At 40.4% G+C, this 25,263-nt stretch overlaps 4 protein-coding genes and 1 pseudogene across 4 annotated transcripts in view; 4 read left to right on the forward strand and 1 right to left on the reverse strand.

The window, feature by feature from the left end:
* LOC142216490 (gamma-crystallin-3-like) overlaps window positions 1-25,263 on the reverse strand; it is a 401,417-nt gene that overhangs the window by 365,144 nt on the left and 11,010 nt on the right. The gene's annotated exons all lie outside the window — the stretch shown is intronic.
* LOC142216492 (gamma-crystallin-1-like) overlaps window positions 1-25,263 on the forward strand; it is a 347,542-nt gene that overhangs the window by 36,168 nt on the left and 286,111 nt on the right. The window lies entirely within an intron of this gene.
* Window positions 2,753-5,418, forward strand: LOC142216405 (gamma-crystallin-3-like). Its single transcript, XM_075284206.1, has 3 exons — window positions 2,753-2,821; window positions 3,070-3,312; window positions 5,131-5,418. Exons 1-3 carry the CDS (start codon window positions 2,813-2,815, stop codon window positions 5,404-5,406), a joined length of 528 nt encoding a protein of 175 aa, XP_075140307.1. The 5' UTR covers window positions 2,753-2,812; the 3' UTR covers window positions 5,407-5,418.
* On the forward strand, window positions 9,578-13,036 carry LOC142216783 (gamma-crystallin 1-like; annotated as a pseudogene).
* Window positions 16,197-19,396, forward strand: LOC142216684 (gamma-crystallin 1-like). The gene is made up of 3 exons (XM_075284701.1): window positions 16,197-16,229; window positions 16,360-16,602; window positions 19,086-19,396. Exons 1-3 carry the CDS (start codon window positions 16,206-16,208, stop codon window positions 19,353-19,355), a joined length of 537 nt encoding a protein of 178 aa, XP_075140802.1. The 5' UTR covers window positions 16,197-16,205; the 3' UTR covers window positions 19,356-19,396.

Consider the following 25,263-nt stretch of genomic DNA (forward strand, 5'->3'; position numbering starts at 1 on the left):
ATATACTGAGGACAATAGGAGGTGGGGAAGGGGCCTGACATTCATTGTGGATTATTCTGACCTCAATTAGAGACACACAGGAGCTTCTGCTCTTTCCAGACATTCTTTTTCCTTGCATAAATGCTTCAACACTTTATTAGGTACACCTGTCCAACTGCTCGTTAACACTTAATTTCTAATCAGCCAATCACATGGCGGCAACTCAGTGCATTTAGACATGTAGACATGGTCAAGACAATCTCCTGCAGTTCAAACCGAGCATCAGTATGGGGAAGAAAGGTGATTTGAGTGCCTTTGAACGTGGCATGGTTGTTGGTGCCAGAAGGGCTGGTCTGAGTATTTCAGAAACTGCTGATCTACTGGAATTTTCACGCACAACCATCTCTAGGGTTTACAGAGAATGGTCCGAAAAAGAAAAAACATCCAGTGAGCGGCAGTTCTGTGGGCGGAAATGCGTTGTTGATGCCAGAGGTCAGAGGAGAATGGCCAGACTGGTTCGAGCTGATAGAAAGGCAACAGTGACTCAAATAGCCACCCGTTACAACCAAGGTAGCCAGAAGAGCATCTCTGAACGCACAGTACGTCGAACTTTGAGGCAGATGGGCTATAGCAGCAGAAGACCACACCGGGTGCCACTCCTTTCAGCTAAGAACAGGAAACTGAGGCTACAATTTGCACAAGCTCATCGAAATTGGACAATTGAAGATTGGAAAAATGTTGCCTGGTCTGATGAGTCTCGATTTCTGCTGCGACATTCGGATGGTAGGGTCAGAATTTGGCGTCAACAACATGAAAGCATGGATCCATCCTGCCTTGTATCAACGGTTCAGGCTGGTGGTGGTGGTGTCATGGTGTGGGGAATATTTTCTTGGCACTCTTTGGGCCCCTTGGTACCAATTGAGCATCGTTGCAACGCCAAAGCCTACCTGAGTATTGTTGCTGACCATGTCTATCCGTGGCTCCGGCCCAGAGTCTAACAATGTTGAAACTATTTATGAAACATTCTCGGAGGGTTAGGGTTGCAGAATTGAGTTTCCAGTACACTTAGAATGTCCACGGCAGACCTGAGAGCCTCCCTCCAGAGAAGTTATTGTTTAAATGGACTATTGAATCCCCTCACAAATCAAATCAAACAAGCTTTATTGGCACGTCCGAATAGATATTTGGCATTGCCAAAGCTAATAAAGTGTGTGTGTGTGTTGGGGGGGGAGTTGGAGTCAGGGGGTGAGTGGTGGGTATGGGGGGTGGGGTGGTTGATTTGGGGTATAACAGTTTGTGGAGTCTCATCTTCCTCTTAGTTGGTGACCGCTATATGGGGAGGTGGGGTGGGTGGTTTGGGATATAACAGTCTGTGGAGTCTCATCTTCCTCACATTAATGGACAAAACATTGACTGCCATGAGAAGGGGTAGAAAAATAGCATTATACAACCACAGCAAGTTGGTACATAAAGGGCTTCCAAAACCAGAGCAGTTCTGATAGGCCTGTGAGAAAAGAAGAATTTACGGGAAGATACAGAGAATCCAGACATATACAGAAATATAATAAAGGAATCAAGAAAGTCTTACGTGACTGAGCAGCAATAAAAACTGTGTAAACTTGCAGGAAGCCTGCAGGAAAAAAAACACTGAGAATATAACAGGTGGCTTGCATTGAATATGTATCTATGAAGAGACCCCAGAGTATAATTCAGCAGATATTTGAATTTGTCAACTCTCTATTTGTCCAGTGTCATCAAAAACAGAACAATTTGGAATTTTCTAGTCGAACCTGGCTCGGTATGAACCGATTCGTCCATCTCTAAAAATGAATATGTGATATTTCTATGGGTGGAATTATGGGAAAGGATAAAATGTATAAAATGCTGATGGGTACAAAGTCCCCAAGTATAATACAAGATGCAGAAATTCTACTAAGACAAATAGATGAGACTGAACAACATAATGGAGCAAATATTATGGGGGACGTTAAGTACTTAGATATAAATATGAAGGCAGAAACCTGCAGCTCTAATAGCTAGTACAAAATCCAACAGGTAATATACCATTGCAAAAAGCAATGGTTTATATAGTCCCTTTTGATGAATTGTAAGTGCTACAGGCTTGTTCTAATTTGTGGCTGTATTCCTAGTGGAAAAGTGCTGAAGAATTGTATTTACAAAAACAAATAAAGGTAACAAAATTATCCCTTTATGGAAGCGGATGTGATATTAAATGAAATAAGAGACACACTTCCATTTCCATTAGTAGTAGCCAGTAATAAATCTGATGCATTTTTGAATTCACCATAGCTATGCCAATTTTGAAATATAAAATGTATCATTGTCAGACTGCATAGAGAAAAAATCTACAAACGTAACCTGGCCATGCAAGGGCTTAATAAAAAGTTATAAATATTTAGATTTTTAATGCAATTAATTTTATAATCAAACATAGTTTTACCAATCGTGTCTTCATTTTGAATGTTAAACATGTTATATTCTTGTATTGTAAAATCCTGAATTTCGTTTGCTTTCTGTAAAAACAATAGATCCTACTGATGCAGTGTGCCAGTAGTAAAAAGGTTTTGTTCAGATCTCTACATAGCTGTTTAGGTACCATTAAAATAATAGGTGTAAGCAAAGACACAAATACAATAGACAAAACAATGAGGCTGTCACACAAAAAACAGAAATCGTTTTAGATTCTGCTTACTGAAAAAAACAAGTCAGCAATACGTGAAATGTATACAACAGAGGATGTATATAAAGACAATTTTCACACTAGCTTCTCACTGAACCATTCTCGGTGGATTGAGAGGTTAAGCAGAGCAAAATGGGAAAGGTCAGTAGATGATTAGTTAAAACTAGCCAATTGTAAACCTGTATGTACAGCTGAACCTGGAGCGCAAGCAGTGATTTTTATGTTTCCTTGCCCAGAAACAATATTTGTACCTCGATAGCTGAAAATGAACCAATTAAATTATTATACAAAAAGTGCAAATGAAAGCATACTAGATTTTCAAGATTCAGAAAATGTGAATATTTGTTATGTATTTATCTTTTGCTTAATGATGCTTATTAAATCCACAGATTATCTTCTATGAAGACAGAAACTTCCAGGGTCGCTCTTATGAGTGCAACTCTGAATGTCCAGACTTGTCCTCCTACTTCAACCGTTGCAACTCCATCCGTGTAGAAAGTGGAAACTGGATTTTGTATGAACATCCCAACTACAGAGGACACCAGTACTTTCTTCACAGAGGAGAATATCCCAACTTCCAACAGTGGTCTGGTTACAATGACTCAATTCGTTCTTGCCGCTTGAGCCCTCAGGTACAAATCTTTTTCATAGGTTGTAGTAATTAACATCCATTAATTTTTACAATTTATAGTGTAATTTACCACAAATAAATTCATAAATTGCTTTACTAGTCTTCATGTAGCAAACTACAATGTATTTATTGAAATATTGAGTTTATAAAGATGACGTATATTATTTTCTAGATGTTTAAATAGCATAAAGATTCTGTAGTTCTGTACATACACTCACCGGCCACTTTATTAGGTACTCCATGCTAGTAACGGGTTGGACCCCCTTTTGCCTTCAGAACTGCTTCAATTCTTCGTGGCATAGATTCAACAAGGTGCTGGAAGCATTCCTCAGAGATTTTAGTCCATATTGACATGATGGCATCACACAGTTGCCGCAGATTTGTCGGCTGCACATCCATGATGCGAATCTCCCGTTCCACCACATCCCAAAGATGCGCTATTGGATTGACATCTGGTGACTGTGGAGGCCATTGGAGTACAGTGAACTCATTGTCATGTTCAAGAAACCAGTCTAAGATGATTCCAGCTTTATGACATGGCGCATTATCCTGCTGAAAGTAGCCATCAGATGTTGGGTACATTGTGGTCATAAAGGGATGGACATGGTCAGCAACAATACTCAGGTAGGCTTTGGCGTTGCAACGATGCTCAATTGGTACCAAGGGGCCCAAAGAGTGCCAAGAAAATATTCCCCACACCATGACACCACCACCACCAGCCTGAACTGTTGATACAAGGCAGGATGGATCCATGCTTTCATGTTGTTGACGCCAAATTCTGACCCTACCATCTGAATGTCGCAGCAGAAATCGAGACTCATCAGACCAGGCAACGTTTTTCCAATCTTCAATTGTCCAATTTCGATGAGCTTGTGCAAATTGTAGCCTCAGTTTCCTGTTCTTAGCTGAAAGGAGTGGCACCCGGTGTGGTCTTCTGCTGCTGTAGCCCATCTGCCTCAAAGTTCAACATAGCCTCTTCTGGCTACCTTGGTTGTAACGGGTGGCTATTTGAGTCACTGTTGCCTTTCTATCAGCTCGAACCAGTCTGGCCATTCTCCTCTGACCTCTGGCATCAACAACGCATTTCCGCCCACAGAACTGCCGCTCACTGGATGTTTTTTCTTTTTCGGACCATTCTCTGTAAACCCTAGAGATGGTTGTGCGTGAAAATCCCAGTAGATCAGCAGTTTCTGAAATACTCAGACCAGCCCTTCTGGCACCAACAACCATGCCACGTTCAAAGGCACTCAAATCACCTTTCTTCCCCATACTGATGCTCGGTTTGAACTGCAGGAGATTGTTTTGACCATGTCTACATGCCTAAATGCACTGAGTTGCAGCCATGTGATTGGCTGATTAGAAATTAAGTGTTAACGAGCAGTTGGACAGGTATACCTAATAAAGTGGCCGGTGAGTGTAGATCATCACTTACTGTCCAGAGTGGGGCTTACCATATAATTTCCTTATCTCTAACACCAAGACTAATGTTATAAGGAACCAATAAATCTATAAGGTTTTTTTTTTGCAGTGTTAGGTAGGTAAACCAGAGTATGGAAGCCTAAATGAAGACATCTATGTAAATGCAGTTTTTGGATCAATTTGAGCTCAGTGCTGTAAGGCGACGGATGTGATAAATAGTTAGATACAGCGCTGTAGTTCCCGACATCTCTTCCTTTATGTCTGTCTATCAGCAGCTCTATGTTATGCCAAATGACCTATCATCCTCCTTAAACTTCTGCAGTTCTCTGGAATGCACTACTCCGGACAACCAGATTGATCCTAACATTTACAGTTATAAATGTTATTTTTGTTTTCATAGCACCAGGGATCATTCAGAATCAGGATCTATGAGAGAGAAGACTTCAAAGGTCAAATGATGGAGTTCACTGAAGATTGTCCTCATGTGTTTGAGAGATTCCGCTACAATGAAATTAATTCTGTCGATGTGCAAGATGGATTCTGGATGTTTTATGAGGAGCCCAACTACAGAGGACGTCAGTATTACCTGAGACCAGGAGAGTACAGAAGATTCACTGAATGGGGAGCAAATACTCCTAGAATTGGATCTTTTAGAAGGGTTCACCACTTTCATTGATTAAAAATGTAATTAGACATATTAAAATCTTGAAATCTTCATTAAAATAATTCTAATAATTTCTGTTTTATGCTTCATTTCAAATATAATATACAATGAGAAAACAACATTCAATTAATAAGAAATACAAGTTCTCTCTTCTTATTTACTTAAGTTCTCCTGTTTATAGGTGACATACAGAATTTTTAGAATATCATTTCTAAATTTGCTGGTCATAATAATCGAGGCGGCAAATAGGCACATGTATACTTACCTATTTTTAACATACACTATATAGATGCACATTTTTAGAAATGCTAATTTGGGACTTAATATTTCCAATAATATCTACGTAGGTCTAAAATGGCTTAGTAGGTTATATCAAAGATCTTTGATGATCAGTTACTTTTCTGCCACACATAGCACTTTGCATTTGGGTCAAAAAGTTCAACTTTGCTCTCATCTGACCAGAGCACCTTCTTTCACATGTTTGCTGTGTCTCTTATATGGCTTGTGGAAAATTGCAAACAACGCTTCTTATGTCATTCTTTCAACAATGGTTTTCTTCCATAAATGCCAGATTTGTGGAGAACATGACTATAGTTGTCCTGTGGACAGAGTCTCCCACTTGAGCTGTGGATTTCTGCAGCTCCTTCAGAGTGTCAGTGGTCCTCTTGGCTGTTTTTCGGACCAATGCTCTCCTTACTCGACCTGTCTGCCACCATTTAGGTGGAGGGACATGTCTTGGTAGGTTTGCAGTTGTAGAACACTATTTCCATTTCTGGATGATGGACTGAACAGTGCTCCTTGGGATGCTCAAAGCTTGGGATATGTTTTAGAACCTAACCCTGCTTTACGTTTCTCCACAACTTTATTTCTGACCTGTCTGGTGAGTTCCTTGATCTTCATGATGTTATTTGTTCACTAGTGTTCTCTTAAAAACCACTGAGGCCTTCAGAGAACTGGTGTATTTATACTGAGACTAAATTACACACAGCTGGACTCTAATTAATTGACTTCTGATGGCAGGGGGATGAATACTTTGGCACGTCACATTTTTCAGATTTTTGCTTGATTAAAATTTTGAAAACCATGCATCATTTTCATTCCATGTGCTGGTCCATCACTTAAAATCTCAATAAAATACATTTAAGTTTGTGTTTGTAAGGAGACAAAATGTGAAAGTTTTCAAGGGTTCTGAATACTTTTTGAAGCCACTGTAGTTCTCCAAGATACAAAGTCCAGTCACATTAATGTGACCACCTGTCAAAATCCAGAATAACCACCTTTCGCAGAGTGGACCACTGCAAGACATGCAGGAAGAGAGGGGATGTTGTGATGATGTTCACTAGGATGTTGAGCCATGCCGACTCCAGTGCCGTGTCCAGCTTCGCTAGGTTGAACATCCATGGCGCAAACAACTCCATCGAGGTGGTCCCACAGATTCTCAATTGGGTTCAAGTCTGGGGAATTTGCTGGCCAAGGGAGTATGGTAAATTCATCCTGGTGCTCCTCAAACCACCCACATACATTGTGAGATTTATGAAACGTCACATTGTCCTGCTGGTAGATGTCATCATCCTGAGGAAAAACAATTTGCATGTAGGGATGAACATGGTTCGCAAGGATAGATACATACTTGTGTTGATCCATCGTACCTTCCACAATGATGAGTGCACCCAGATGGCTGATGACACGTGCCTTCTGTTATTGGTTATTTAACATTGACATCAAAAGTAGGCGATGGTCACATTAATATGAATGGACTGTGTATTTGGAACAGACTCCCTGCAGAGTTCCTACATATATAGCAGTTTTATAAACATATGACAAAATAAAAAATACATTGCTCCCTTCTTAAAAGAAGATCATTATAACATAATTAAAAATACATAACAAAAAAACTATTTCACAGCAACACATGTACTAAATAGAGATGAGCGAACAGTGTTCTATCGATCGGATATCAGGCTGTTCGATGTGTTCGAATTGAATCGAACATCACGTGGCAAACTCCAAAAAAATTTGATTCCCTCCCACCTTCCCTGGCGCTTTTTTTGCACCAATAACAGCGCAGGGGAGGTGGAACAGGAACTACGACACCGGAGGCATCGAAAAAAATCGGAAAAAAATCATTGGCTGCCGAAATCAGGTGACCTCCATTTTAGACGAATAGTGGATTTCAAATCCGGGTCATATGAGATTGTGAACTTTGTGACTAAGAGATAGGGATAGCTGTACAGGCAGGGATAGCTAGGGATAATCTTTATTTAGGTAGGAATGTTATTAAAAATAACTTTTTGGGGCTCTATCGGGTGTGTAATTGTGATTTTTGTGACATAAACTTTTTCCCATAGGAATGCATTGGACAGCGCTGATTGGCCAGAGTACAGAACTTGACCAATCAGCGCTGACTCTGCTGGAGGAGGCAGAGTCTAAGATCGCTCCACACCAGTCTCCATTCAGGTCCGACCTTAGACTCCGCCTCCTCCGGCAGAGCCAGCGCTGATTGGCCGAAGGCTGGCCAATGCATTCCACTCAGCACATGGTGTAGTTGAGAAGAACTGGCTCAGCACTGCTAAGTCTCTGCATTCCCATAGGAATGCATTGGCCAGCCTTCGGCCAATCAGCGCTGGCTCTGCCGGAGGAGGCGGAGTCTAAGGTCGGACCTGAATGGAGACTGGTGTGGAGCGATCTTAGACTCCGCCTCCTCCAGCAGAGCCAGCGCTGATTGGTCAAAGTCCGTACTCTGGCCAATCAGCGCTGGCCAAAGCATTCCTATGGGGAAAAGTTAGCTTGCGAAAATCGCAAGCTGACAGGGATTTCCATGAAATAAAGTGACTTTTATGCCCCCAGACATGCTTCCCCTGCTGTCCCAGTGTCATTCCAGGGTGTTGGTATCATTTCCTGGGGTGTCATAGTGGACTTGGTGACCCTCCAGACACGGATTTGGGTTTCCCCCTTAACGAGTATATGTTCCCCATAGACTATAATGGGGTTCGAAACCCGTTCGAACACTCGAACAGTGAGCGGCTGTTCGAATCAAATTTCGAACCTCGAACATTTTAGTGTTCGCTCATCTCTAGTACTAAACTCCTAAAACACTAAGTAGTGGAATGATATTTAAAAATAAAATAAAAATAATTAATTATGTAAATGTTAAGGTAAAAGTGACATTTAAATAAAGATGATAATGATCAAACTTACATACTGTTTTTAATCTAGGATCTCAGCATAGACGTTGCTAGACATCAGCAAAAATTAAAGTGACTGCGGACATGAACAAAAGTGACAAATGAAAAATGTAAAAATGTGATCAGGTCCCATTATATATACAAGTGAAAAATCTAAGGTTCCACCAAAGATAATGGAAATATATACTAATATTGCAAATAAAGAGCCCCTAAATATAAGTCAATTTTGACTGAATTTGTTCCAGATTACAGTAAGGTCTTATTCACATGACATTTTTGATGGATCCAATGGCCACTATAAATGGACATACATTTTTGATGGCTGAGTATCATTAATTTTGCTTTAGTTTTTAATTGTCAGGTAAAAAAAAAACGGACATATTTAATTTCTGTTTTTAATCCCATAGTTTTGTGAATGCACAGAAATATCACAACTATGTTTTTCAGCCACCTTTCACAGTAGACTTTTTTTTTCAGGTATGTTCACATGGAGGAATTAGCCATGGATTTGGGGGCTAATTCTGCCTCTGAATCGGCGGTAGATTCCACCCAGAACCTGCTTCCTATAGTTTTCAATGGGAGGCAGAGTTCACTGCAGGATGCAGAAATTATTAATGTCATGCTCGATCTTGTCGCCAATTCCATGACTCGAGACTTCCTGCTGATTAGGCCCATTCATCTGGGTCTAATCAGCTGTGGAGAGAAGCAACGGAATTCCTGGAGAGCCCTGATCTGATTAAGGAAAGGGCTCTGGACTTATTGGCTGGGAGCTTGTTATCTTTTGAAGGCTAGGTGACGTAGCTACTTCAAGGGAGGAGTTTAGTAGGAGTCCTTAAAGGAAGGGGCACGTAGGTGGGGCCTTACCTTCTATCGAGAGCTGGTGAGAGGAACGCCTTCCCACCCCGCCCCTTGGGTTTGATTTTTTGGACTAGCTTTTTTGGTGATGGTCTGTTTTTTCTTTCTTTTGCAGTTTTGTAGTCACAGCATGGCAGGATAGCATGACCATGAAGTACGGTGAAAGCTGCTTCCATGTGACTTGCAGCGGGTCATTCAGGAAGAAGAGGAAGAAGAAGAATGGTTAGACAGGCATGAAAATATTTGGAGTTAACAATTTGTAATAAATAAAGCTGTGGCCTACTCCACATATTCCACAAAATCAGTGTGTATACATTTTTCTTCAAGAGGTTAAATTAAGGTTAGTCACCTAGAAGGTTTCATAAGGTTAAGTCCAAGAAGTCAATGGCCTGTATTAGCATCCTGTCACAGCTAGCCTGTGACCGAATATGGCAGCAAAAAATAAAGAGGAACTCCTCTTCATTATCCTCAAAGTGAATATTTCGTAATAGGGCAAGTTTAGCTCTTTAACATTTAAAGGGGTTGGCCACTTTCAGACCAATATTGACAAACAAATGTACAATGAAAAGATATACAATTTTCCAATATCTGTATCAATTCCTCACGGTTTTCTAGATCTCTGCTTGCTGTCATTCATTCTGTTACTTCTAGTGGATAAAAGTCTGACCATGGTCATGTGATTTACGGTCCATGGTCATGTGATACACACACAGGAGTACAACTGATTACCAGGCAGAGGTCTGATTACTGTGCTGTGACTGTAACGAGCGGCACCTGTGTGCTCATCACATGACCATGGATCGTAAATCACATGACCATGATCAGAGTTATATCCACTAGAAGTAACAGAATGAATGACAGCAAGCAGAGATCTAGAAAACCGTGAGGAATTGATACAGAAAGTATCAATAGACTCTTTGTTTTTAATGTGAGGCTGTGATTGGAGCAGGATATTGAAAAAATAAGCGTCCTGCTGAATCTTGCCTCGGATTCTGCAGCGAATTTAGACACGTAGGCCTCCGCTTGCGACTCCTCACTGATTATACCCAGTCATTTGGGCCTAGTCAGTGGTGTAAGGCCACAAGGGCCTGCTGATGCTCTGTATGCTCTGCATCCACCACCATGAGCCAATGACAGAAAATAAAGACAAATCCGAGGCAGATGTCCGCCTCAAATTCCTCTTTAATTTCAGATGTCTGAACAGGTTCTATTTACTTATATAGAATGTAGTGTTTTATAATGTACTCCAGTAGGTCTGCCTCAGGAGAAAAACACCCAATTTTGATTATTTTTTGTTACTGCGGTGCGCATGGGTTGCTCCAACAGGGAATGCCAAGAGTGTGTAAAGCAGTAATCAAAGCAAAAAGTGGCTACTTGAAAAAAACTAGAATATAAGTCAGATTTCCAGTTGTTTCACACTTTTCTGTGGCTTTTTTTGGCAGCAATTCACTGTGTATGGCCAATATGGAAAATGGAAGCGTTTTTGTAGGTGATTTACAAAAACGTAACAGTTTTTGAAATCTCAGCATTTCTGTTGCGGATTTTTTTTCTGTAATGTGTGTGTGGGGAATTAGCCAGAATCCCATCCACTGTGCAGGTACTATAATGTGTAGTGTTTTTAAATGCTGTGTATTCACAAAGTGGGGCTCCGGCCTAAAGGAACGGGTAGGTAACCACACGGAGAAGTATCCCTCACACATAATTTTTTTTTTTTTTTTTCGTTTTATTTTATTTTTTTGCTTGTAAAGAATGCCACACAATCCAATTTTTATTAATATTTAGCATTTTTACTGGATGGTTAAGTCTTGTTGAGAAGTCTATTGCGAAAAATAGTTAAAGTTAATAGTTAAAGTTCCAGAGCCTCTTAATACAAGTTTCTGTCATAAATTATTATGAATCTGCCAGACCACTACAGACATATCATATAATAATATAATAATATAATAATACATTTTATTTATATAGCGCCAACATATTCCGCAGCACTGTACAATTTATAGGGTTCAGATACAGACATATATAACAAAGAACGTCATTTCACACAATGGGACTGAGGGCCCTGCTCAAAAGAGCTTACAATCTATGAGGACATATCCACCTTAGATAAAAGTGCCGTTTGGGGCGCAAAACATCAAACAGTTCCAATTTTCAGCACAAAATTGTCAGTCCACAATTTTTTTTTTTTACTTTTACAATGTAGACTGGAGCTTTCTATGTTTATTTTTCCCTGAACGAGTTACACACGTCAGTACAAAAAAGGAATTTAAAACAGCTTTGTAACATTGTTAACACACAAAAGGAAACAAATGATCTATACATTTTCTATAGTTGACAGAAAAGCGATCAGCATACATTGTACTGTATGCAGACATCAGCAGTGCCAGATGTATAAAAGGCAGCAGCACACAGCATGGGACAGTGTATACCTGCTGCAACCGACCTCCAGACAACATGGTTAAGGTAAGGTGCCATTAGTTTTTGTTTTGTTCTTTAACTAAACGTTGTTTCTTTCTTTTTAATAGAAGGGAGTCACATACACTCAGCTTTAGCAGTCACACTTACCAAAGAAACTGACACATTGTTGCAGATGGATACAAATAATTTCTGTATAGTTTTATTTGCCACTGATCCTCCTAGATTTTTCTATGGCACACAAAGAACAACATCATATAGTGTTATATACAACAGTCCCATTAAGTGCCATCTATCTACAGGTTTTTTTGTTTTTTTTCTTGTTTCTTGCCTGCCCAGATGTCTATGACAGCCAGAAATAAAACAGATGACAGCATGATTGTCTATAGAAAATGTAGTGCTAAAGATTAATATACTAAATATGAAGTGAAAAACTTTAGAGTATTATTATTGAGTTTGAAACTTTTTCAGAATCACCAAACAGAAAAATATCTATCTATTCCTAGATTATCTTCTACGAGGACAAAAACTTCCAGGGTCGCTTTCATGAGTGTAACTCTGATTGTTCCGACCTGTCCTCCTACTTTAACCGTTGTAATTCCATCCGTGTGGAGAATGGAAACTGGATCCTGTATGAGCATTCCAACTACAGAGGACACCAGTACTTCCTGAGAAGAGGAGAGTATCCTGACTTCCAGCAATGGATGGGTTACAATGACTCCATCAGATCTTGCCGTTTAACTCCACAGGTAGATATTGTGACAAGTACACCCAAATGACAAGTTCTATAGAAATACAGTATATATTCCTTTGTTCTTTTTACAATATTTTGCAGTTATTGCATTTTACTGAATAATCTCTTTTGCCTAAATACAGCATCGTGGACCATTCAGATTGAGGGTTTATGAGAGAGAAGATTTTAAAGGTCAGATGATGGAGTTCACTGAAGATTGTCCTCATGTCTTTGAGCAATTCCGCTACAACGACATCCAATCTTGTCATGTACATGATGGATACTGGATGTTCTATGAGGAGCCCAACTACAGAGGACGTCAGTATTACCTGAGACCTGGAGAGTACAGGAGATACAGCGACTGGGGAGCCTCTAATCCCAGAATTGGATCCTTCAGAAGAGTTCAACATATGTATTAAAATATATATTACCTTTGTATTTAACGACTAAATAAATTATTAGCTCACAACGGATACTTTGTGTGGTTATGCATTTTTGAATGTAAACAAATGTTAAATGTTTCATCTAAACGAGAAAATGATATTCAGAAAGAGACTATAGAACTATATTTTTACATACTTTATGAAACACATATTACAGAATTATTAGTTGTATCTCTAAGGGCAGGTTCACATCTGCGCCCCAGTCTCCGCTTTCAGGTTTCCGTCTTCAGCCGACAGGAGACGGAAACCCGGTAGACAGTGTCTGCCCATGAGCACCCGTGAGTGTTTTGTGGTCTCCGCGGTGAAACCTTTATTTAAGTACCACAGCCATACTTACCAATCCCTGTGCATTTCATACCACTTCCCTGTCCGCGTAGGTCCATACGCTGTTCAGTGTCAGTGCCGTGATACTGGATGCACAGAGCCTCCTAGAAGACTGAAGGAGAAGCAGGGATGGCCATACTAAAAGCTTGGGTCTTTCCCAGTCATCTGGATTATCTTTTGTAGTCAATTGCACTTAAATTAACCATTGCTCAATTTCCATTTATCACATTCAAATCGAGTCCTGGTTCTTAAAAACTATAATGGTCTCTAAAGCTTTATTCCCCCTTCAGATCTCTGATCTCAGTTTAAATATACTTCAACACTTGATATTGAACCTTGATCTCAATATATGAATGGGAATTGGTTTAGGAAAATATCAGACATTATCAGACATTATCAACACTCAGATTGTTCATTGTTCATATTCTTGGATATATCTAGAAAGTATAGTATTTCTCAAACTGATTTTTATACTGATTTTATACTGACTTACCAGGAGCACAATTCATTCTCCAAACCACCAATTGAACTTTTTTTAAAAAAAATTCAGTAAAACCAAAAAACGTGTCTCAAGGTATTGAAGTCATGTAACCAGACATCCCATCGAGACTTTTTATTGCCAGCACTGCCTTCCCAATAGTTGTGAACACAGCGCTCAATGTACTCAATGTACTAGGACTCTGAGAGCTGCTGGGTCCTAGAGTATATATATCAGCTCAAGAGTACAGTATAGGAGGCTGTATTAGTCCTGTAACTGGATTTGTATATATGAGCCCCAGTTACAGGAAAAATCATTTAAAAAAATTAAAAAAAAGATAAAAAGAGAGAAAGTTAAAATGTCCCACCAGAGTTCCAGCACTACCCAACATCATCTGATGTCAGCCATTAGACAGTTGGTTGTGGACACCGTAGGCTGGGTTCACGCAGGGTTTTTTGGACCAGACTTTGAGGCGGAAGCCGGCTCAGAATCCAGTCCAAGAAATGGCTCTACAATGGCCTCCTCAAAGCAATATATGCCCACAGTGGGCCCACACAGCATTACATCCACCACAGTGGCAGACAGCATTATATGCTCCACAGTGGCCCTGATCCAGCATTATATGCTCCGTAGTGGCCCTCACAAAAGCATTATATGCTCCGCAGTGGTGCAGTGGCCCCTACACAGCACTATATGCTCCACAGTGACACACATATGGTATTATATGCCCACAGTGGCCTCCATACAGTATTATATACCCACAGTGGTTCGCACATAGTATTATATACCCAGAGTGTCTCCCACACAGCATTATATACCTACAGTGGCCCCCACATAGTATTATATGCCCAGAATAGTCCCCACACAGTATTATATGCCCATAGTGGTCTCCCACACACAGTATTATATGCCCACAGTGGTTCCCACACAGAATTATATGCCCACAGTGGCCCCCACACAGAATTATATGCCCACAGTGGTTTCTACACAAAATTATATGCTCACAGTGGCTCCCACATAGTATTATATGCCCAGACTAGTCCCCACACAGTATTATATGCCCACAATAGCCCCCACACAGTATTATATGCCCATAGTGGCCTCCACACAGTATTATATGCCCACAGTTGTTCCCATACAGAATTATATGCTCACAGTGGTCCTCACACAGTATTATATGCCCACAATGGACCCCACACAGTATTTTATGCTCCTAAGAACCCCCCATCCCAGAGCTGGTGCTATTATGTGGGCTCCTCAGACCACACAGTATAATAATCAGAAGCCCAGACATCACTGCTGGGGCCTGTCATTGGGTCTCAGCGGTCACGTGGGACGCGAAGCCGCCATTACGCTGGCGTGCTTTACTTGACCGCTGGGGCCCAATCACAGGCTCCATCAGGGAGGCTTGGGGAGAAGGACCTCATTCATCAGTTGGAAGAGCTCTGGAGTTTTGCTGAGCACAGGTCAGGTGAGTATAAGTATTTTTTTTTATTTTTAACCACCTTCCCTGGGCTGTCATCTAATGGAAAGAGGCCCGGCGATCGCTAGGTCCCTCCCCATTTGCAGTCCCTCCAGGCCATTTCTAGCTGGCCACCAGCCCCATACCCTACGCCACTGCCGAGTTGGCCCCCTCAGGAGCTTGGGGCCCTGTCACTTGCCCGGGAACACCGGTGACTGATGCCGACCCTGGCCACAGCTATCAACATTCAGCCAGAGATGTCCTGCAGTCTGGTCCATCACATTTCACTATAGCACACTGTTTATTCATATGTGCAAATTCTGTGCATGGAAAACAGGGGGCTTTCACCATTATCCCCAGTGTTCTACCTTCTCCTACTGCTACTCTCCCATTCATGTAAAGACAACCTCCTCTTATTATTCTTCACTGCATCAGCAGCAATCCCCAGTACAGCACATGAAAATCCTGAGCATGTTCTGTATTCTAGGCCACAGGCGAAGAATAAGAAGAGGAGGATCTGTGAGGATCAAAATTTTTTTCTGAGAAAACCCCTTTATGTGATGTAGAATGACATACGTCTATTCAACATATCAATACCTATTCTATATTAGTCAAAGGTTGTCATTACTTTCACTGACATTTTAGATATCCTTGTGGCTTCCGGCCTGATGAAAACCACAAGAGTACCATAACGTATAGATTCTGTTACAAAATTAACAACTCATTTCATTTCTGTGCACGCACAAAACAGGCCGAGAACAATCTCAACAATTAGAGCAACAAAAGATCTCATTATCCATAGCTGACATAAAGGTCATGGTTTGAACAAATAAGTTTGAGCAAGCATCAGCAACCAGTTGAGTATTAAAAAAAATCCTCTTTTTTTTCTTTTTTTTTGCCAGCACTGACTTACCAGTGGATGCCAACAGTCAAAATGGTGAAAGTAAGAAGTAGTGAAATAGATTTATGCAGTGAAAGTTTTCTAAAATTTGTGTTTGACAATTTGCATGATTTTCCAATAGAAATTGCTATAAAGGCAAATGTAGGTATGAATATGTTTTTGATTATTTTAGGTCATCTTCTATGAGAACAAAAATTTTCAAGGTTGTTCCTATGAGTGCGGCACAGATTCCTCTGACTTATCTTCCCATTTTATTCGCTGTAATTCGATTCGAGTAGAAGATGGAAATTGGATATTTTATGAAGAGCCAAACTACAGAGGACGTCAATATTTTGTTAGAAGAGGAGAATATCCTGAACTTGATCAGAAGATGGGCATCAATGACTCAATAAGATCTTGTCAGATAACTCCACAAGTGAGAGAAATTAATAAACATAAGAAAAGATATTTGTCTATACCAACAATACAGAACATTTGCAGTACACAATGTAAAATATTAGGAAGAAACTCCAGTCATCACAAAATATTAAACTGGCATCCATCATGCAAAATACCAATACAAGAAGATTGTTGTTAAGCATTTCTTAAATTCTAAAACCTCTTTCGTACATGTGGAAATAAGAAATTTTGCAATATATCCTATTGAAAAGATTGATCTCACTAGTATTGCTTTAATAAGATATGTTACAAAGTTTCTAATATGCACCTGTACTATTCATTTATGAAATTTTCTTTATATTTGGACGTACAAAGTTAAATGGATGTTTGCTTATTTCTTATTACTAAGCTGGATACATCCATAAGATAAAGATATGATAAGATAATCCTTTAACAGTCCCACAGTAGGGAAATTTCAGTATAAATTTCATATAATAGTATCACAAGATGACCACCTTTACAAACCAACATAATGCTGTGATATTCTGTCACAATATCTCTGTTCTGTATCTATGTTTGGTCACCAGTGGTTGCGATGTGAACTGCAACCTAGTTTTCTAGTATGTTTTAATATGGTATTAAATTGATTTAATGAGAAATATAAGTCATTAACCAAATTCAAGGTAAAGTAAGGGCGGGCATATTAGTTAATAGTGGGGATACATAAAATACATTGTCATGCAAAATAATCCTTTCCTTTCCTTTTATTAATCCTTTTTTCCTTTAATAGTCCCACATTGGGGAAATTTCAGTATGTTACAGCGGCATAGTAATACAGATACAGGATAATACACAGTAATATAATACAGACGTAGGCACGCATATGCTGAGAAGAGAAGATATACTAGGAGTCCATAGCAGCTAAGAAAAAACGGAAGAGAAAGAGGAAGATCTCATGGTCATCGTCATAATCATTAGTTCTCTGTGCAGAGTGATCTTCGCTTGGTTTGATGTAGATTATACAGCCTGGTCGCGGTTGGAAGGAAGGACCTGCGATAGCTCCTTCTCACACTTGGGGTGAAGCAGACGGTCACTTACAGTGCTGCCAAGTGCCATCAAGGTCCCATACATGGGGTGGGATTTGTTCTTCCGCATGGAGGTCACCACAGACAGTATCCTTCTGTCACCCACCACCTGTACTGGGTCCAAGGGGCTCCCCAGGACAGAGCTGGCCCTCCTGATCAGCCTGTCACAAATCTTTGATTTACTATTAAAATAATGGAGTTTCTTTACTAGTCTCGCCACTTTTCTGAAAGTGGGAGGAGTCACGGGTTGAGCCACCATTGGGCTACCATTGATGCCATATTTACTAATATTTATGTAACAAAAATAGTCACAAATGAAAGCAGAATCCACAGCAGCCTATGTGTTTCTGTATATTTACTCATAGGTGCAAAGGTTTCCAGCTTTGCAAAAAGTGATAGGAGGCTGCTATCATGTGATAGAAGTTAATGTATCAGCCCCAGTTAAAGTTATGAACAACAAAAAAGGGAAGTTAAAATACCCCACCCCCACCTTCCCCAAAAAAAAATTCTACTATGACTTTATGGGCTCAATTAAAAAAAAAAAAAAATAGAGTAAAAAAAATACCACATCCAGGGCACAGATTCTAGTCCCATCATGGGCAACACAACAATAATTGTCATCTACATAAAAACTATCCTAATGAAGCAGGAAAACTATTTCATTTTTTTTTAGTAGTACTAAGAAAAACTAAGAAAAAACATGGAATAATAAAAACAATACAAAAATAAAGCCCTTTGTATCAACTAAAAAAAAAAGATGCAAACATTATTTGAAATTAAACAAATGTTATAGACCTCAAAGCCAGATATATGAAAAAACTGTAAAATGTTTCTGGTTCAGAACCAGGAAAATGGCCTGTTCCTAAAATGTTTAGAGGGGTTGTCCCATCTCAAGGATTCTATCTATACTGGTAGCGTATGTAAATCGAAGCCTTTTTCTAAATATATTGGTTTAGAAATTCTGCTTTGTTTGCCTTTTATGTGAATTTATTCCTCCAATTGTTTACACAGCGTTTCTATAACCACGGACCTATAGGACAAGTGACATCACTCATTCACTGTTTTGCCGACTTCAGCTAATTTCAGCTTGCTGATAAAGCCCTGTCTGTTATCTCTCTATATAAACACATAGATAACACTGAGCCCATTCTGTATAAGCATCTGCATATTATCTGATCTGCAAAAGTGTTGAGGAGGGAGAGAAATACAGGAAGTTAGAAGCAGACACTGCACACAGCCTGGCTGAAAGGCTGAGATGGGAGAACCCCTTTAATGTTCACTGACTCTCTATATCTGCTAAAACCAAATGAAGACAGTACATTTTCATAAGTTATGGTGGACCAAAACAAATTCTATTGTATATCTTCTGTTTAAAGCAAAATTAATTTCTATAGAGTCAATGATTTTACTGAATATTATTTTATTTCCCCAAAAGCACCATGGAGCTTTCCATTTGAGAATTTATGAGAAAGAAAACTTCAGTGGTCGGACGATGGAGTTCACTGAAGACTGTCCTCATTTGTATGAGCAGTTTCGCTTCCATGAAATTCACTTCTGTAATGTTTTAGCTGGTCATTGGATATTTTATGAAGAGCCTAACTTTAGAGGCCATCAGTATTACCTAAAACCTGGACAATATAAAAGATATACCGAGTGGGGCGCCATGTATCCCAGAATTGGCTCATTTAAAAGGTTAACTTATTAGGACTATTGAAATTGAATGAAATGTTATCTTCAACATGACAAACAATAAAATGTATATTTACTTTTTCCCTTAAGAGTTATATGTATACTAGAAGAATAAAATACTTTTTCACTGACATCATCATCTGCTGAGTACCAAATAGATACATAGGTCATAAAAAACTATCCTATAAAAGTCAGTCATGGTATTCATTGCTAGAGATGGGTGAAGCTCACGAGATTCATTTCCCAAATATTTCCCAGTTTCAGGCCAATTTTATTTGATCTGAACCAAAAGCGCTTTTATCATACTCCTTGGTCTCTTCAGACCCCAGAATATAATAAGTGGAGGCCAAAGTAAGGTGCGTTAAAATAATAAATATATCTAATCACCTTTACTCACCTCTCCTGGACTACCCTGCAACATCCAGGCTGTTTTTTCCTCTCTGTGGATGTCTCAGGCACCAGGGTCACCAGAGAGGTCCATCATTGGATCTCAGCTGTTACATGGGACGCAACAATTTTCATTCCAATGCCATGATATGAGCATGCCCACATGATTTGTAAGCATCAGGGGTGACCTCACAGAAGAAGCCCAAAGAGGACAAAAGATGCCAGGTAATGTCCACCTTAAGCCATAAGGGAGCCCATGAGGACCCATCTGAACCTAAGATGCTTGAAAAATGTATTATAAACCAGGTTCATTACAAACTAGTTTGCTCATCAGCATTCCTTGCCACTGTGCCACAGAATTCATATTAGATAGATTTTCTTGTAATCTTATGTCTATTATTTGACTTTTATCCAACAAGTATTTTTTCCATCTGTGAGTTTGTAATAGCTCAAAGAAATAATTAGTAGAGATGAGCGAACAGTGTTCTATCGAACACATGTTCGATCGGATATCAGGGTGTTCGCCATGTTCGAATCGAATCGAACACCACGTGGTAAAGTGCGCCAAAATTCGATTCCCCTCCCACCTTCCCTGGCGCCTTTTTTGCACCAATAACAGCGCAGGGGAGGTGGGACAGGAACTACGACACCGGGGGCATTGAAAAAAATTGGAAAAAGTCATTGGCTGCCGAAATCAGGTGACCTCCATTTTAGACGAATAGTGGATTTCAAATCCGGGTCATATGAGAATGTGAACTTTGTGACTATGAGACAGGGATAGCTGTACAGGCAGGGATAGCTAGGGATAACCTTTATTTAGGGGGGAATGTTATTAAAAATAACTTTTTGGGGCTCTATCGGGTGTGTAATTGTGATTTTTGTGAGATAAACTTTTTCCCATAGGGATGCATTGGCCAGCGCTGATTGGCCGAATTCCGTACTCTGGCCAATCAGTGCTGGCCAATGCATTCTATTAGCTTGATGAAGCAGAGTGTGCACAAGGGTTCAAGCGCACCCTCGGCTCTGATGTAGCAGAGCCGAGGCTGCACAAGGGTTCAAGCGCACCCTCGGCTCTGATGTAGGAGAGCCGAGGGTGCACTTGAACCCTTGTGCAGCCTCGGCTCTGCTACATCAGAGCCGAGGGTGCGCTTGAACCCTTGTGCACACTCTGCTTCATCAAGCTAATAGAATGCATTGGCCAGCGCTGATTGGCCAATGTATTCTATTAGCCTGATGAAGTAGAGCTGAATGTGTGTGCTAAGCACACACATTCAGCTCTACTTCATCGGGCTAATAGAATGCATTGGCCAGCGCTGATTGGCCAGAGTACGGAACTCGACCAATCAGCGCTGGCTCTGCTGGAGGAGGCGGAGTCTAAGATCGCTCCACACCAGTCTCCATTCAGGTCCGACCTTAGACTCCGCCTCCTCCGGCAGAGCCAGCGCTGATTGGCCGAAGGCTGGCCAATGCATTCCTATGCGAATGCAGAGACTTAGCAGTGCTGAGTCAGTTTTGCTCAACTACACATCTGATGCACACTCGGCACTGCTACATCAGATGTAGCAATCTGATGTAGCAGAGCCGAGGGTGCACTAGAACCCCTGTGCAAACTCAGTTCACGCTAATAGAATGCATTGGCCAGCGCTGATTGGCCAATGCATTCTATTAGCCCGATGAAGTAGAGCTGAATGTGTGTGCTAAGCACACACATTCAGCACTGCTTCATCACGCCAATACAATGCATTAGCCAGTGCTGATTGGCCAGAGTACGGAATTCGGCCAATCAGCGCTGGCTCTGCTGGAGGAGGTGGAGTCTAAGATCGCTCCACACCAGTCTCCATTCAGGTCCGACCTTAGACTCCGCCTCCTCCAGCAGAGCCAGCGCTGATTGGCCGAATTCCGTACTCTGGCCAATCAGCACTGGCTAATGCATTGTATTGGCTTGATGAAGCAGTGCTGAATGTGTGTGCTTAGCACACACATTCAGCTCTACTTCATCGGGCTAATAGAATGCATTGGCCAGCGCTGATTGGCCGAATTCCGTACTCTGGCCAATCAGCACTGGCTAATGCATTGTATTGGCTTGATGAAGCAGTGCTGAATGTGTGTGCTTAGCACACACATTCAGCTCTACTTCATCGGGCTAATAGAATGCATTGGCCAATCAGCGCTGGCCAATGCATTCTATTAGCGTGAACTGAGTTTGCACAGGGGTTCTAGTGCACCCTCGGCTCTGCTACATCAGATTGCTACATCTGATGTAGCAGTGCCGAGTGTGCATCAGATGTGTAGTTGAGCAAAACTGACTCAGCACTGCTAAGTCTGCATTCGCATAGGAATGCATTGGCCAGCCTTCGGCCAATCAGCGCTGGCTCTGCCGGAGGAGGCGGAGTCTAAGGTCGGACCTGAATGGAGACTGGTGTGGAGCTATCTTAGACTCCGCCTCCTCCAGCAGAGCCAGCGCTGATTGGTCGAGTTCCGTACTCTGGCCAATCAGCACTGGCCAATGCATTTCTATGGGGAAAAGTTAGCTTGCGAAAATCGCAAACTGACAGGGATTTCCATGAAATAAAGTGACTTTTATGCCCCCAGACATGCTTCCCCTGCTGTCCCAGTGTCATTCCAGGGTGTTGGTATCATTTCCTGGGGTGTCATAGTGGACTTGGTGACCCTCCAGACACGAATTTGGGTTTCCCCCTTAACGAGTTTATGTTCCCCATAGACTATAATGGGGTTCGAAACCCATTCGAACACTCGAACAGTGAGCGGCTGTTCGAATCGAATTTCGAACCTCGAACATTTTAGTGTTCGCTCATCTCTAATAATTAGTATATAAGTTGGTTTTGGCTGCCCATGGAATCCTTAAAGTTGATTGAAAGAGAAACAACAAGGACTACACCAAGGAAGTGTTTGGTAGTCTAAGAAATATATATTTTATGAGAGATTTAGAATTAGTAATGTTTTGCATTTTGCTGAATATAAAATTGTGAATCTAAACCATTTATTGAAAATCTAGTTCATAGCACAGATAAGAAAATATGTTTACCAAATTCAAGAAAAGGAAAAGAATTATCACCTAATAAAGTTCAATTTGCTTCTAAGGCAAGACACCAAAAACACAAACACTAGACTCATCTTTTTCACTTATTACTAAAGATATGTATATTCTTAGCATCTGATATATAAAAGAACCCATTCTGTTTCCCCATAGAATGGCATCCCCAGGGCTCCCTGGACTAGCCCCTTAGCTAGTAACTCTTGGCAAAGCTTGTCAGTGGGCCCAGTGTGAATTTTTTAATGATTGACAGTACATCACCTTCTCAGGGTTTAGTAGGTAGACTGCAACTATCCACTGAAATAAAGAGTAATTTATATGTTTAAACAATTAGCTCCATGACTTTTTGAATAATAGTGAAACTACTAGATACTAGCCACTAAGAATACACATACAATAATAAGTGAAGGAGGAGAGTCTGATGTCAGGAAGGTAAAAGCAGTGGTGTAGCTCGGTAGAAGCAGTGGTGTGGACCCAACCAGTCAGAGACTGGGACACAAATCTTGTAGCAAAGCAGTTTATTTACAGCAACAGCAAAATAAATAAATAAACCTTTACGGCAGGCACAAAAATTAGCAAAATAAAATACAGTCTTAACATCAGGCAAAATAACGTCAAACAAGATCCTGCTTATTTGAGCACTAACTAAACAGAAAAATACTAAACGTATGTGTGGCTTACTACCAGCCACAGGAATCAACCAAAAAAACCAACATACTGTATCACAAGGTTCTCAGTGTCAGGACAGACCCAGGCACTTCCTCTTCTCTCAGGATCTGCTCTGAAGTGCAGACTCTGTACCCTTTAATGACCCAGTAACAAGCCTTAGGACCCTCACCTGGGGCTGAAACCTATTCCATTGGACCACACATAAGTCAGGAATCTGGTGCTTATATATAAATACGCCTGTCACCTTCTCGCTATATATATATATATATATATATATATATATATATATATATATATATATAAAGATTTTATTTTCTTTAACTTTCTAAGTGGTGAGAGTCTGTTGTCTTGATTGGTTGCCAACGGATATGACCACAAATGCAGAAACTCTCTAGGGTCTTGGACTTGTCAAATATCCAGCCATGATCATCTTATTGTAGCTGTGTTATCAGGCAGGGACTCTACATGTATCAGAAGATTTCCCGGCCACAATAAGGAAATCATGGCTGATTCTCTGATCTTAGAAAGTTCCGATCAACTGATCAAGACAACACAACTGTGACCACAAGCTATTTAGAGAAAATCTTTAAAACTCTGCAAAATGTTTAATTACTTATAATTGCAAAAATGTTTAACTTTTTATTATTTACAAATGTAAAAGTGGTTATGTACAAGGGAATACCCCTTTAAGTCCTAGTGGACCACACACATTTTTTTTCAGGCAATTTGCAGTTGAGATTCTGAATGAACCAGCTTGGGCCCAATTCAATTTTTGGCCAGAACTGGTGAACCTGATGTTGAATCAAATCTTGAAAAGTTCACTCATCTTGGGTAACACATGGCATGCTGGTTCAGTAACTCTCACTGTTGCTTTACAGTACTTGGGTTCAGGGTTTGAATCTGTCCAAGTGCAAAATCTGCATGGTGTTTGTGTGGGTTTCCTTCTATAAGCTGAGAAAATACTGATAGGTAAATTGACCATTGATGATGAGCGCCTATATGGCAGCCATCCAACCATCCAGCTATGTTCCTTGTGCTTTGAATACCTGTGGGAAAAAAAATGACTGTCATCTATAATTTTTACCTATGTTTATTTCCATTTTGATCAATTATTTAAAGTTAATAAGGAGTAAAATAATTGGTTTGTTTAAGTACATTTACATATTCGTGAAATGCCACAAATAGTACTCTTTAAATGTAAGCACTCTGCTACAAAATTTCACAGGGAGAATTTAGGTCTGTCAAATCACACGTTGTCATATGCGGAACAAAAGCCGTTTGTTGTAGCCTCTGGACATTTACTAATTCATTCATCAAATCCTCTCCTGTGTTCTCTGGATAAAGGGAGTGCAATGTATACTGTTTAGTAAGCAGAGCTCAACAAAAGCCTTGGAATATACAATAAAAAGGACTGCCAGTAAGTCATTCTAAACATTTAACTTACTGGACAAAAAACAATGTTAGGGCCAATCTCAATGTATGCACATTCCAGCAAACGCTCAGTATAAAAACTCCTGTGTACATGGCAGAGGTAGTGCGACCATCTGCCTGTACTAAACTCCAGACAACATGGGAAAGGTAAGTGAAGGCAAATTAGGTGCTTATAAGGTGTTGTAACCTCTGTCTGGACTAAAAAGAGTTAAATGTGTTTTCTAAAATCAGGTAAAATGTGCTTAAGCAGGAAGGAAAAGGTTAAGAAGGTAGAAGGATTAGTACTTAACTGTAAAAATCCAGCTGCTTTAGCTCTGTTGTTCTAATCCATCGGTGTACCAGGGAGAGCAATGATGGTTTCAGCCTAGTAAACCAGATGGGA

The sequence above is a fragment of the Leptodactylus fuscus genome, chromosome 8, assembly GCF_031893055.1.
Source record: "Leptodactylus fuscus isolate aLepFus1 chromosome 8, aLepFus1.hap2, whole genome shotgun sequence".
Taxonomy (NCBI): domain Eukaryota; kingdom Metazoa; phylum Chordata; class Amphibia; order Anura; family Leptodactylidae; genus Leptodactylus; species Leptodactylus fuscus.

Bases quoted from the DNA above. Each gene is read 5' to 3' on its own strand.
- LOC142216405 (XM_075284206.1), top strand. The intron at 3,313-5,130 runs GTACAAATCTTT...TTGTTTTCATAG, and splicing joins CTTGCCGCTTGAGCCCTCAG to CACCAGGGATCATTCAGAAT.
- LOC142216684 (XM_075284701.1), top strand. From the start codon at position 16,206: ATGCCAACAGTCAAAATGGTGAAA. The intron at 16,230-16,359 runs GTAAGAAGTAGT...TGATTATTTTAG, and splicing joins CAACAGTCAAAATGGTGAAA to GTCATCTTCTATGAGAACAA. The intron at 16,603-19,085 runs GTGAGAGAAATT...TTTCCCCAAAAG, and splicing joins CTTGTCAGATAACTCCACAA to CACCATGGAGCTTTCCATTT.